This window comes from Vollenhovia emeryi, unplaced genomic scaffold, assembly GCF_000949405.1.
Source record: "Vollenhovia emeryi isolate VEMERY1.0 unplaced genomic scaffold, V.emery_V1.0 DF939302.1, whole genome shotgun sequence".
Classification (NCBI taxonomy): domain Eukaryota; kingdom Metazoa; phylum Arthropoda; class Insecta; order Hymenoptera; family Formicidae; genus Vollenhovia; species Vollenhovia emeryi.
Genome location: NW_011967064.1, coordinates 89,243 through 103,008, shown reverse-complemented (window position 1 = coordinate 103,008; position 13,766 = coordinate 89,243). Strand labels below are relative to the sequence as shown.

Genomic DNA, 13,766 nt, shown 5'->3' with positions numbered 1-13,766 from the left:
CCTATACGATTAGTGCGGGGTTCTTTGACTGTTGTATAGAATTATTTTTATCTTATTCACAGCGTATATTATATTTACACAACCATAAAGAGAACATTAAAAGTCCTCAAATAAGAAAAAAGGTTTTTACAGAGTAGACATTTTGGAGGATTTTAGCGGGATTTCTGCTAAACTAATAAGCACTAATAATTAGTTAGTTTCACCATAGACTTATTACTCTTGGAGTGAAAACTATTCAGTGAAAAGTTCATTGTCCGATCGTGCGTGTAGTCGTTATGAAAAAAGATTTAAGAAATTGGAAGTCGTCAAGTTCTATTGAGGTAAGTTTTTGAACCTTGTTTATTGTGTAATAAATAAATATTTGGCAATAAATTCTGCATGCAGTGATAGAGTAAGATTGTATTAATGGAAAAATGCGGGATATATGTTTAATTGTTTAGTTATAGAGATTAGATTTGGTGGTCGCAAAACCGCAAGGCGTGCTTGTATTACGAAATATTCAATTCTCATACGAGATAACATATGCTCAAGTCTCAACTATCGCGATCAGCTGGCTGTTAATAAAAATAAAAAACAAATCCAAGCAACACCATCTGCAAAACGAGGGCGTAAACGAAAAACTTCCGTGACTCATTGTCAGATTAAAAATATTTGAGCTTTTTCGTTACATTTGTATTTCACAAACATTTAGTAAACTTCTAATTGCAACATTTTTTCATTATATTTATCTTTCATAAACATTTGATTTTGTACTATATTAGTAATTTCATAAGGTATCTCATATTACGAGCACGCTTTTTCGATTTCGCGGAAAGCTCATATTTTTCTAGTGAAAAAAATGATTAAATTGAATTTTACGTCTCAGCATCTTAAAGCTCATTAAATTCCCCTCAAAATAAACTGTTATTATATATTTTTTTATTGTGCCTACAGATTTCCGGCAATTACAAAAATGAATTCGGTATCTCATACAAGGGGGCTAGCTTGTATATAATTAAAAATTTTAACTTTTTAATTCAAAACAAATACAAAAAAATTAAATTTAAAGACGGAACGATGGTTGGAGCATTAGTTACCGCTCCGCAAACACATTTACTAACTTAGTCGGTCGGCTACTTTTCGATTGAACATGAAATACAAAATAAAGAGACAATTTCAACAAAAATTCCCTCATTTTCCAGGCAAAAGAAGAATCACCTGAGAATTCCAGGTTTTCCAGGTTTCCGCCAGTAGTACACCCTGTTCTTACATAAATTCTTTCACTTACGACCTCTATCAGCGTAAGGTTGAATCCCCAAAAAATATTTTAACAAAGTTCTTTTTTATAAGAAAATATTACCGAAAAGGACATAATCGGCAACTTATGAAAAATTAATACTTTAAATTTCGCCTTGGCAAGTGTCTGTTTAGCATGCGCAGAAGTTTCGCCACTCGTCTACGGAACATCACTGTGACGCCGATGACAGCGAAACACGCAAACGTAAAGGCTGCTACAAGCAGGCCGTAACTGGCGGAGCTCGACACTGAGATTACGATGCTTTCGCTCATAATGAATTGACGAGAGCGTCCAAGTCTCAGCATCGAGCCCCATCGGCGTTCGATAGTTACGGCCTCCGTGAACCAGCCCCTTGGACGGACTTCTCGCGGCGCGGAATCTATTCCGCGAGACGTGACGCGACGACGTCGAGCTATCGCGTTCATCCGTTCACCCGCGAGTTCATCTTTTCATTCCCGATCACGCATTCGATCACTCAGCGCGCCGCCTCGCAAGATCTTCTCCACGCGACCTCTCACCATTCGCGCGTCCCGAACTCTAATTGTAAGAGCGTTTACCGGCGCATCGCGGGTCTCACAAAAATCCGTCAGAGGTGTCGTTCCCCGTGTTCGCGCGAGTTCTCGAGTCTAAAGTCAAGCGGCTCGCGGCCGTCCCGCATTTTACATACTCCAGCACACAAGGTCATACCCGGTTACAATATCTCTGTGTATTCCAGAGGAAGATACGCGCGCTCGGAAACGCGAGAGCATCGATCCTTTGCCTCTCCAGTTACGCTCGATACACTCCTCATAGTATTCTCATTCACGCGGGATGCTACGCAATTTAGCGAGTACTTCGGCTCCTATTAGCGTTCAAGATACCGAGTCATCTGAAGACTCTCTCTTTTCTTTTTTTCCTCTCGTCATAACCGAGGCTCGCGAGAGCCCCGGCCACTCTCGGAAGATCTCGAGAAAGGTTTAGCGCACGACGTTAAAAGTTGGATTACGTTTTGCACGAGTCACTTCTCCCTCCATTGCAATATCTCTGACACTGAACTATTAATCACTCGCCTAGAGAGATCTCATATCGTGTCCAGAAAACACAAACACACCCGTATTTATTTCCACGCAGGCACACACCATTGACGCGTCGCTCTCTCCACGGCTCACACACCACACTCGTATAAACATACATTCGTACATACAGACATTTTGCATTCTTTCTTTTATAATTTCCACCATTCTCGTATGCCTCTCGCACATTCATTCATCTATTTACACCACAGCAAAAGGTACGTCTCATGTACATAAAAATAACATATTCAAGGGATGTGAGAAGATATTGATGCTCGCTTAGAGCTTTGTATGATAAATGGAGATAGACAGAAAAGCTCGTAAGATAAGATATTATCCGTATCCACAATAGGTAAGCTTATCAGTTTTAGCCGACTGTCTCTCACGCGGCATTTCGTTCTCTGATTGAAACATTTTACACGTGTATTTATATCTGTACATATCCCGGGGGGAGGGGTTTAAAGAAACGCGAAGACATGCACAGGTGGCCGAGATTCGAGAGGATCTGTCTCGCACGCTGGCCAGATCAAAAAATTGGACATTGCGTCTCTCAAATGGGATTCTTGGTTGTGACTTTCCCTTTGCCGACAAAGGAATTTAGAAACAATTCGGCATTCAACGGCCAACAGATTAAAGATCATTTCCCCCGGTTTGTTTTTACGTGTGCAATTACAAGCATGTAGACACAAACATTTTAACAAACTTGATCGAGAAAAGATTTGGATTTCATCATTGAGAAAATCTTATCGAGGCCACAAATGCCGCGAATCAATTACTTTCATTTTCGAAAATATGTACAAATTAAAGGCACGTGTACTTGAAAAAGAGAGAATATATCATTTCAAAAGCAATACAAAGCAATCATTTGACATCAATTATAAATCCGAATTCTTGCCTTATTCAATATTTATCAATATACTATATGCTATCGTTATTTTGGAGATTACAGACAGTATAATCAATACTTGATTAGAACTGAACTTGTATATTTTGTTATTCAACAACAAAGTAACATCCTCGATAACAGACTAACAATAAGTGAAAGCTTGACTGACAAATAACTGAATAACGATATCGAAAAAAAAGTGTCAAAGAACTCGAACGCTTCTATTTTCTCTGGCAGAAATATACAAAATCTCCCATTGCTTTTAAAATGATTTATTCGCCCCTATGTGCTTTAAATGTGCATCACCTAACACTCTTCAAGATTTTCTTGTACATTCGAGAAAGCAATAAAAAAAAGTAGCAGAAAGAATTGTAGAATCTGCGAGTGAGTCACGCCCTTACCTTACTGTTAGGAACCTTGACATCGCACCATCTGCCGTCTATCATATGACGTTGAGCGAGGCATCTCAACTGCGACTCATAACTTCCAAATCGAATAAAGCCAAATCCCTTGCTTTGCCCGGATTTTGCATCTTTCTTTACCTACGACAGGGATATCCACATGATCTTTCAGAGCCAGAGCGCTTATGCGAATAGAACGTTCCGCCTTTTCATCACTTTTTTTTATTAAAAGCGATCACATTTAATGCGTTATAAATAGCTATCCAATTAAGATAAATTCACTATGTGATATGAATAAGTTTATCTTTATCTTGAAAAATTAACTTCAATTTACATCAATTCCTTATACAATATCACTACTCGACTCTCATAAAAAAAAAATTGATTTTATGTAAACTGTTGCACTACTCCGTTCTTCGCTTCGTCATTTGTTTTGCGCCGATCCCTTCTGCGTGTCCGTCATTATTTTGACCAGGCCAATGAGAGAAAAGTTATATGTGTGGTAGTGTCACAGTATAACCAGTAGGGTCACTCGTTTTTTTGTTTCACGTTCGCGCCGATCCGTACTGCGCATCCGACATGTTTGTATAATGACCAATCACAGGATTTTTGTACGTGTGTTAGTGCAAAGTCGGTGTGACATTGAAAAATTCGCAGTGTTGACGAATAACGCGTAAATACATTTATACGTTAGAGCAAGTAATTACATTAATTACTTTTATTTAAAAAATTTTTTTTCACAGGCCATTTCCAATTACAGTAAATAATGTATGCCAGTTCGTATGCGCCTTTCCTGGATACAATCCTGAAAAGGGTTCGGGCACTTTTAGCAGTTCATACACTGTTGGCGCTTATGAAAACATGGCGGAAAAGTGAGAACACCCAGATCAAAGGTGCCGACAGAGGATGTGTTCGAAAATGGATTTGGTTACTGCTAGTAAAAACAGTATAGTTGGTAACAATGAAAATCACTGGTGCGGCGTTTTTCTTCCGCCAGTAAAGCAAGTAAACAACCGAAGTGATCCAAAATAATACGGAAGATAATTTTTTGGTTAAAAATTGTACGAATTGGTTTTTGGTGTTAGAGCGAAACGAATCTGGTGTTGCTAAGACGTAAATAGCATTTAATATTTGCTTTACAATATCAATTTGTTCTCTTCCTTCAAATGGAATATTATCTAATTTTGGTCCAATTAAATACACCAAAAAAATTATAAGTATTACGTTCCATTCTGTAATTAGAGATATTTTATTATGATTTTTATTATTAACCCAAATATTTTATAATAATGTATGCAATATTTTTTACGTATAAATATGTATATAGCTTATATTAACCTAAAATGTGATTTAAATTCGATATCTGTGTACAATGTAACAGGTTCCAAATAGTTTCGAATTTTTGGCACTCTTCTTTCATTTTTGTTATTATTTAAAATTATATTTAGTAACTGTTCATCATCATTACTGTCACTCGAAGAAGCACTACTAATAGATGACTCAAAAATAATATTGTCAAATAAAATATATTCTTCCATCTTTGGTGCTGTCCAGCAAGAGACAAAAAGGATGACACAATGTAAAACTAGCGGCTTTACTGGCGTAAGAAAAACGCCGCACCAATAATTTTCATTGCTACCAACTATACTGTTTTTACTGGCAGTAACAAAATCCATTTTCGGACACATCCAGAGAGTGCCCCTACTGGTTATACTGTGGTAGTGTAGCTTGGATGAGTATGTACCACTGATTTCTAAACACTGCTACCTTTGAGCTGAAAAGTGAGGCAAGAGATCCGCCATGTCTTGTTAGGTAGTAGGTAGTATAAAGTAGTATGTGTACATCGGACTGACAGTGACACACTACTTAATTAATCTGACAAGACATGACTGAACTCTTGCCTCACTTTTCAGCTCAAAGCGAGGGGTAAACTGCTGACCAAATTTATGTACACGCAAATATAGAAGTTTGTGGTACGTACACACACGCACACACACATACGCCGCTGGATTGCTGTCCAAAATAATGGCGAAATACCACGTGATCGAGACCGAGAAGCTCAAAGAGCCGACGGAGAGTGGGGGAATGTTGGAGTGACGGCAGAAACCGACAGTGTGGCACAGCTGTCTTCGAATTCACAAAATTAAAAAAAATTCTTTCATATACATAAAGTATGTACAAAAATACAATGCCGGCTGGTCAGTTTAAGAGTAAAAACGAACAAAAATTATAAGATATTTCTTGGCGTTGCACGTAAAGCTGTCAGTTGAAAGAAACGTTCACTCGTATACGATATTATATAGGTTATTTGCACAAATCGAAAGCTGCTCTGCATTTCGGATTAGATCAAAGAAGAGCGTATCGAATCAGTCAAAGTTAAGTCTGATGAAAAAAAATTGTCGGATAAATTTATTTTATGTAAATACACATATCTTTACACCCGAAGTGTAACTACAGAATGGCAGACTATAAGTGCGAGATCTTGCAATAGATGGCGCTGCAATGTGTTGGACAATAGAGACCCTGTAATCAGAGACTGGCCATAAGAGTTGGTCAAATTCCCGCGAGTGAGAGAGGAACATAGGCTATCTCACTCTTCTTCGATCGTAGAAGTCTCCATTAGATAATAGTCTGGCCAGACTCTGATTAGAGGGACTCTATTAGGTAAGGATGGATATCTCATAAATATCTCTGCTCTCGTCTCTTTTGTGTTGTACATTTATACATGTTTCCAACACATCTTTATGTCCTGGGCTGAATGACAATATAGGACGTTAAATTATCGATGGTTTCGAATGTTCAGTCGTCACTCCAGGTTTCCCTTATCGAGTCAGTTCTTAGAGAATGAGGAACAAAACAATATTTACAACTTGTTGTTGCTCGTATAGCTGGGCCACTCCCCCTTTAATTTGCATTATTAGTTTAAATTGAAAACAATATTTGTCCTGATCACCGAGTCGCAGCGTGATATCGCTCTCTTACTTGTCTAAAGGATTGGTAGGCGTACAGAAGCGCGTTGTTAGCGCAGCGGGACTCCCCCTTGTGTTAGTCGCCAAGCCCAAGCTCGGGCATAACGCGGAGACTCACCTGTGCCATTAAAACCTCGCCGAACGTTTCGAAATACTCGCGCAAGTTCTGCTCGGTGGTTTTCCACGGCAAACCGAGTACAATCAAGTCGGTGCAACGCAACTTGGTTTCCATTCTTTTAGTCTTAGCTGTGGAATTTTCCAAATTGTCATCAGATTTACGTTTGTTCTCTGAAAAGACATAATGGACGTTCACGTCTAACCGGTTCGTGACTATTTGCAGAGAAAGAGAGAAAAAAAGTAAAAAAAAGAACAAATCAATGAAAAGAGAAAAAACGAAAAATTAAAGAGAAACGAAGAAGGAAGAAAAATTTAGAGAATCTCTGAGTCAACAACACATTATCCTTCGGTCAACGAATATCGAGGCCGACTTGCGATACTTTAATGGACCATGAGAATATTTTTCCATTTATCTGACATCCATTATATATAAAATTAAACTTATTGATTCATATGTGTATAAAATTAAACTTAAAGTAACGAAACGAAAAACATGTAGAAACGCTCTCCGGGACGACGCAGCGTCCCATCGAACGCGACAAATACAACATTTGGATACTATCGCATTTCTCGCATGGCATATGTCTCAAACGTGTTGGCTGTAGAATAGAAAATTTCTAGAGACTCGGAAAGTTCGAGAGCTTTTCTATTCTGGGTAGCGATCATGTAACTTTTACCCTAGAGTGGAAAAATGACAAGTGTCACACGAATGTAATAATTTCATTGCTTGAATTCATCGTCGATCATCATCACGAGACACAGTAGTGTCTCGCGCCAAGTATAAGCGCAGCTAGAACCGCGCTCGCACGAGACCGACCGTGTAGTTTACTCAAGTACGCGAGTTGACAGATGAACTTGTAGGTACACTCAATCGATAGCTTGGGTTCGATTTGCATAATAAAATTGTTTTCATTTTTCTCCTAAGTGTCCCATGAGTGGAGATATTTGCGATTAAGTCCACGTAAATATTTTCACGTGGAAAATTACATTATCGCTACCCTGCAACCAATCAGCATTTGAAAACTTGTCGTACGCTAAATGCAATACTTTCGTGCTTGACACTGGCTATTCATCAAGCATCGTATGCAATATTTTTAGAGAATAAGGGCTATTGCACACAAAATTGCATAGCTACATATACACAGCACAAAAACCGTCTAAACCAATAAGCATCAAGCATTGAATCGCCGTATTGATTTACATAACATGCTCATTGATCTAGACGATCTTATGCTATGCATATGCAGCTGTGCAATTTTGAGTGTTTACGAAGAAACACTCGGAGTTAGGTTTGAGTCGGACATGCATACGCCTCTCAATGATTTATGTATTCATGGTTTGCCCGAATTGTCTCTAATAGCGACCCGGGTAACTCGGGTTTGGGCAGACTGGTTCAAATTGGTTTCCTGCATAAGGACAGGTAAGTTGGAATATTACATTACCTAATTATTAATATATTTAGACCGGTATGTAAATTTTGACTTGATTTTATCATAGACTTAAGTTCTAACTTACGTACTAAATATAAGTGATTAACATTTAACATTACGTAAAAAATTTTTATTAGGTTAGTATTTCCTGCATCAAAAATATTCATTATGTAATGTTCAATGCTAATTACTTACATTTATTGAGCAGAAAACCAATTTGAACCAGTCTGCCCAAACCCGGGTTACTCGGGTCGCTATTGGAGACAACTCGGGCAAAACATGAAATACACGAACCATTGAGAGGCGTACGCATGTCCGATCCAAACCTAACTCCGAGTGCTTCTTCGTAAACACTCTTTGTTGCGACAAGCCTAAAGCCTTGTGTCCACGATCCAAGAACTTGGTTCAAGTTCTAGTTTCGAGAAATGTGTAGCCAATCAACCTGCAGCTATTCCATAAAAGCTGTAAGGTGATTGGCCACGCATTTCTCGGAACTAGAACTTGGACACAGTTCTTGGATCGTGGACACAAGGCTTAAGGGCCGCTTTAAGAGGATACTCGAGTAACTTTGCACTTTTTGCACCCTTTGCTCCTAAAAAACTTAATTTCAATGATACCATGCTGTTCGCTAATTTAATCCGATTAGTGGAAACTAGTCGGTACACCAAAAGCCACATAATTTGTATGTTTTCATGAATTCTAGATGCAAAACGTGCAAAAAGTGCAGAATCACTCGAGCATCCCCCCGCACAACGCACAGGCAGTAAACCAATCAGTTTTTATTTCCACCGCGGAAATGAAGATAAAAGGCTCCGATTAGTTTGTTCCCTCATGAATTACGCAAAAGTCTGCACTCACGGTCTGATCAAACTCCAATTAATTCAATCGATTAATGTCCGTTTCTACCAATGCAGATTAACGTTGATCCCAGTTTAAGTTACATTTTATCTTTTTCCAATTTCTGGAATTGGAAAACGATAAAAACTTAAGTTAAGTCGGAATTAAAGTTAATCTGCATCGGTAGAAATGGGTAGAACTCATCCAACCCAGAGTTACTGATAGCGAATTCGGCTGCTTTCACTAGTGCACACTGAGCGCAAACTAAGACTTGTTTACAGTCAATGATTTTTTTTATATTAAAGGATCGTCTCAAATATCTCTGGAAGTATTTCTGAGTTAGTAAAATGATCTGTGCAGCATCTGTATGGATCATTTTTTGGCTAAATACTTTTTGAACGTGCATTTTTAAAATAAAGTGAAATATAACAATTGCCTTAGGCCTGGTTTCACCAACGTCGCTTAACTTTAAGCTTAATCCATTCTTTGCCTCTCTCCAACTGTTACTTTAGAAAGAGACAAACGTGAATTAAACTGAGATTCAAGTTAAGCGACGTTTGGCGAGACCAAACCTTAAAAAGAGACAAAGAATTAATTAAAGTAAGGTTAAAGTTAAGCGACGTTGGTGAAACCGTAGTTGTATGTACACCCTTAGTGTAATTCAGGTTGTCTCTTTCTAAAGTAACAGTTGGAAAAAGACGAAGAATTAATCCAAGCATAAAGTTAAACAACGTCGGTGAAATCAGACCTGTTATTTTAGAAGGAAACAAACGCGAGTTAAACTGAGATTCAAGTTAAGCGACGTTTTGTGAAAGTCGTGGTGAAAACCGGACCTTAAACGTTGATTATGTTAATCGGAGTTTAGTCAAAGACGGCTCTGAAGTGCGTATCAGACTGAATTGAGATTGGCCTGACACTTAACCGATCGAAGTTTGCTAATTCCAAGTTCAACGACTTTCACTCGAATCAGTCGAATCTCAATCCATACTCTGACACACCCTGGGGCTCGATTCTTGAATTTATTCGAAGAAGAAACGTATACGAAAATTCTGCTCCGACGGAAAAGTTGAAAGTCGATTGGTCAAAGCCATTCGAATAGCCAATCAACTTGCAACTTTTCTGTAAGAGCAGAATTTTAGTATACGTTTCTCCTTCGAATAGATTCAAGAATCGAGCCCCTGTGCTCCGATATTAAGGTGCCTTTTCATGCTGACGCTTGACGCTCACTTTGAGCGTCAAACTAGTTACTTTGGGGACTTTTTTGAATTGTAGCGTTAAGTGGACGCATGACGCTGACTTCGAGTTGACGCTCGATTTGAGTGCCAAGACGCTCCATTTAGCGTGTAATTGAAATAAGCAAACTCTCCTTCGCCAATTTTTAGATCGCACAATTGACGCTGTTAGCGCCAAGGAAAGCTAGGATCTTTTTAGCTCTTTCCACTTGACGCTACAATTAAAAAAAAGTCCCCAGAGTCACTAATTTGACGCTCGAAGTGACCGTCAAGCGTCAGCATGAAAAGGCACCTTTACCGCCGGACACTGAAAATCTATAGTGAACGTAACGCAAACTGTACGGTCGTAGTCAGAAAGGTCGTCCAACGTTTTACAATAAATTCCCCGAATATTCGTACGCATCGTTGCATAGATGTGTCGCTACGCATATCCGTAAACAAAAGCCTACAATCTCTCGCACGACAAACTGTATATCCGAAATTTAGCAGAAAATGTCGGACAACCTTTCCGACCACGACTGTGCAATCCCAGTACTGGCAGTGTCTATCGGAACACAGGGAGACTCGACGGCGTCTCGTCGATTCCTCCCCGGCGACGCCAATCTCTCGACGGCATCGTCCGCGAGCGCAGCGCCGCCACGTTATAAATACGCGGAAGGAATGGAGAATGGTGAAGGGAGGGGGACGGGAGGGAAGGGGCGTGCGCGTACGTGCGTTGTACTACCTGCGCGATTTGTACCTTTGGGAAATACGCAGAAGTAAATCGCCTTGCCCCAGCCGTTCTCGGGCGGATGTAGACGGCCGTCGACCAGCCGGACGCCGCGCATCGTCCGCGACTCCGGGTTGCGGTACTTCAGGCCGCAGGTGCCGGGGAACTGGGCGGACAGGGTGGTGAGCAGCAGCGTGGTGTCGTCCTCTGTCGGCAACTCGATGGGCTCCTCGCCCTCGTCCTCGGCCACCTGGATATATGACGACATCGCGGCCTCTATTCTCTTTTATCAATATTGGTGGACGACACCTCTGCTTTTCCCCGCTGGCCTCTCTTTCTCTCTCTCTCCCCCACTCGTTCACTCTTTCTCGTTCGCTCGCTCGTTCTCGCTCGCTCACTCACTCTCTCTCTTTCTCTTCCTCGTTTCTCCCGATTCTCCGTATCCGGGCGTTTTCTCGCCGTCCGCTCGTACTCGCGTACTACCCGAAAAGGCGGAGGACACGGGGAACCTCGTGGAACCCGCTTATACGCTTAACAACACAACAAACACACACGCACCACGGTCGCTCGCACCCAGTCACGCAACACCGCACCTCTTTCTCTCTGCTCTCTGGCGACACGGTCGGCTCCGGCTCGCCAGCGCCACCGGAAGCGGCGCGGCCGGCCCGGCGGCGTCTGGAAAATTCCACTCCGCGGCGCGACACGGCGGCCCGGGTTCAACGGCGAGGGACGCGCGTCGCGGCACGAGGGTGCGAGTCGCGAGCGTGCGGTGTGACAAGGATCTCAATCCGGCGACGTTCTCGCCGGAAACAGCCGCGCAGGGTCTACGTGGCCGCCGCGGATGAGCGTCGCGCCGCGGCCAACGCGGAGGAATACCGGCGCCATCGATTTTCCGGCGCGGACGGCGACGCGAGTGGCGCGACGTGTCGCGCCGCGCCGCTTTCCTGACTGCGCGTGAGCGAGAGCCCACACACCGGCGCGCACCGGGTTGATGGGTACGATTTTATTTAGATCTTTCAGCCGGTTTCAACATCTCCAATTCATCAAATCGGCCGATTTTTCCGCGTTCTATTGGAATTGACCAATCGTATTTGTCGCAGGTGGAATTGGCCAATCACGGTTGACACTTGATCAGCCGATTAAATTGATCGGAAATGATGAATCCGGGCCCGTGCTGCCGCGACGGATTGCATGATTATCAACGAGGTGGGAGTTCTTTTGTTTCACGTTCGCGCCGATCCGTACTGCGCATCCGACATGTTTTTATTCTGACCAATCACAGGATTTTGTGCGTGCGTTAGTGCAAAGTCGGTGTTACCACAGTGTGACTTTGAAAAATTTGCGTGTTGACGAAAAATTTGCGTGTGTTGACGAATAACGTGTAAATACATTTATACATTGGAGCTATTTTTCGTAACATCGTATAAAATGGAGAAAAGGAAAGGATATAAAATTTGCAGCGTTCAAAAGTGCCGAAATAAAACCACAAAACCAAATACCCATTTTTTTCACTTTCCTAAGGATATTGAACGGTTAGTATATGTCAAGACTGTATACGTACAATATTACAGGACAATTTTTTGTACTTTAAATCATAAAATATAAAAATTGAATTTAATTATTTTAGGTTAAGACAATGGGCAATTATATGTGGTCGAGAAGATCTTTTGGAAAAGTCACCAAAAATGGTATATCTCAGCAATGTAGTTTGCAGCGATCACTTTGAAGACAGAATGTATGCAAATGATTTAAAAAACCGGTTGCTTCCTGTAGCTCAACCAACTCTCAATTTGACAGAAAATTTGGAAAGTGTTGAAAATAATATGGTAAGTAAAGAAATGATCAAATAAAGAATATAAAAGAATTGAGTTGATAATACTACATATATATACTGTAGCTGATAAAGTTAATTCATTTTTCTTTTCCTCTGGAATTGTAATCTCTGCAAGGAATAAAAACGCAACACTGAATTGGGAATGGATTTAAATGTTAAATATATATTTTGTAAAATTTGATTTCAGGATTGTGCAAATGTAAGCGCTGGCACTTCATTTGGCATTCGACAAATCACTCGTTCGTTGGAAGAGAAAGAAAGGGTGCAGTTTTCTGCAGAGCATGATGTACAAGTGGAACACAATTACGTGAACTTGGAACCAATTGACACCACCAATTTTCTTCAGATTTCAATTACCGATTTTGCAGCAAACAACAGCAGTGTGACAGATTCTAATATTGTAGTTACTGCAGAGCGTCCCAGTGCATCAAGAACCCAGTGTGTTAAGGACAGCAGAGGAGCCCAACTGCCACACAGTCAAAGTCTTTATAAAGTTACTCAAACTCCGCAGTCTTTATCTGCTCATTCTCCGAGAAAATTAAAGCTACAACAAAAAATAAAAAACCTAGAAAAAGAGATTGTCACTCTGCGTGGAATAATCAAAAGAATTGAAGATGTAACTGAAGATCAATTTCTGAATGCCTGTGAAAAATTTATGTCACCTCTAATAGCATTGTTCGTAAGAGAGCAAGTATTATCTGGCAAGAAAAAATACCGAGGTCGGAGGTATTCTCTACAACTTAAACAATTGTGCTTGAATTTATATTTTAAAGGGCCAAGAACGTACAGGATGTTGTCATCAATATTTGATTTGCCAGCCAGAAAGACTCTCAATAAAATGACAACTAATATTTCTATTACGAGTGGTTTAAACCAAAACGTATTAAATTTATTAGCCGTTAAATTTACAACTATGCAAGAGTCTGAAAAAATTTGTGTGATATGCTTTGATGAAATGTCATTAAAATGTCATTTATATTATAATACAAAGGCTGATGAAGTTATTGGTTTTCATGATAGTGA

General features: G+C 40.4%; 2 protein-coding genes across 3 annotated transcripts in view; one reads left to right on the top strand and one right to left on the bottom strand.

The window, feature by feature from the left end:
- LOC105558958 (TAR DNA-binding protein 43) overlaps window positions 1–11,573 on the bottom strand; it is a 24,001-nt gene extending 12,428 nt beyond the window's left edge. The window contains exons 1-3 of one of the 2 annotated variants that reach the window (XM_012006929.1): window positions 10,940–11,573; window positions 6,703–6,830; window positions 3,616–3,756 (exon numbers count right to left, since the gene is read on the bottom strand). In XM_012006929.1, coding sequence (XP_011862319.1) covers window positions 3,616–3,756; window positions 6,703–6,830; window positions 10,940–11,177 — 507 coding nt within the window. In that variant the 5' untranslated portion in view covers window positions 11,178–11,573. Of the gene's footprint in view, window positions 1–3,615; window positions 3,757–6,702; window positions 6,873–10,939 lie in introns of both variants that reach the window. The other variant, XM_012006927.1, reaches the window with a different exon arrangement.
- A 612-nt stretch (window positions 11,574–12,185) lies between these two features.
- LOC105558964 overlaps window positions 12,186–13,766 on the top strand; it is a 29,600-nt gene continuing 28,019 nt past the window's right edge. The window contains exons 1-3 of the mRNA XM_012006942.1: window positions 12,186–12,441; window positions 12,537–12,735; window positions 12,931–13,762. Coding sequence (XP_011862332.1) covers window positions 12,338–12,441; window positions 12,537–12,735; window positions 12,931–13,762 — 1,135 coding nt within the window. The 5' untranslated portion in view covers window positions 12,186–12,337. The remainder of the gene's footprint in view (window positions 12,442–12,536; window positions 12,736–12,930; window positions 13,763–13,766) is intronic.